At 65.3% G+C, this 802-nt stretch overlaps 1 protein-coding gene across 1 annotated transcript in view; it reads left to right on the top strand.

Annotated features, from left to right (window-relative positions):
• Positions 1-6: 6 nt before the first annotated feature.
• Positions 7-802, top strand: part of ORAOV1 (oral cancer overexpressed 1) — a 6999-nt gene continuing 6203 nt past the window's right edge. Inside the window, exon 1 of the mRNA XM_010837650.1 lies at positions 7-64. Within this exon, the coding sequence (XP_010835952.1) occupies positions 15-64 (50 nt within the window). The 5' untranslated portion in view covers positions 7-14. The remainder of the gene's footprint in view (positions 65-802) is intronic.

Consider the following 802-nt stretch of genomic DNA (forward strand, 5'->3'; position numbering starts at 1 on the left):
GGTCGGCGGCCGCCATGGCCGGGGATCAGGACATGTTCGACGCTGTCGTGATGGCAGATGAGAGGTGGGTGGGTCGGGGCCCCCAGCCCTGGCGTGCCGCCTCTCAGCTTTGGGCTGCGGCCCTGGGGGAGCGCCCTGGGGCCCCGGGGGTGGCCGGCGCGGGAGGGCCCAGGATGCTGTTACTTCCACTTCTCGGGCGAGCGCCAGGCGCCCAGCTGCTCCTCGAGACCCGCCTCCCTCCTCCGGGGCTGCCCCCATGCATCTGCTCGGCCTGGTGACTGCCTCCCTCCAGGGACGCCCCGTCCTCGGGTGGGGCGGACCTCTGCCATCTGGGCGCTGCCCACCTCTTTCTTGTTCCTCAGTAGTAGGACAGACGGCCGCATTCACGGACAGGCTCATCAAGGTGTCAGGCATCATCCTTTTCCCTCCTGAGCCCCTGGGCAGCGCCTAGGGGCTGTGACAAGGCGGGGTTGGAGGGTGGGGTGGGGGGGAGCTCTTGGCCGCTTTGATGGCTGTCTTCCAGTGCCCAGCCCGCTTGAGACATCGATAGACGTCCCTGAGAAAGAGGGAGCAGGAAGCGATCAGTCGCTGACAGTTCATTTGGAACTTGCTGTGAGCCGCACGCTGAACTAAGCCTTGTACCCCCGTTATCTATTTTATCCCTACTTGTGAACTAGATCCCGTCTTTGGGATGGGAGGCAGGGTCACTCCCGGGGCGGGGGCGGGAGCCAGTATAAGTGGGAATGGCACACTTGGCCTCCCCGGGGGCTCCAGCCAGCCCTTTTAACTTTGGTGGCCCGTG

Source organism: Bison bison, unplaced genomic scaffold (assembly GCF_000754665.1).
Source record: "Bison bison bison isolate TAMUID 2011002044 unplaced genomic scaffold, Bison_UMD1.0 scf7180017864080, whole genome shotgun sequence".
NCBI classification, from domain to species: domain Eukaryota; kingdom Metazoa; phylum Chordata; class Mammalia; order Artiodactyla; family Bovidae; genus Bison; species Bison bison.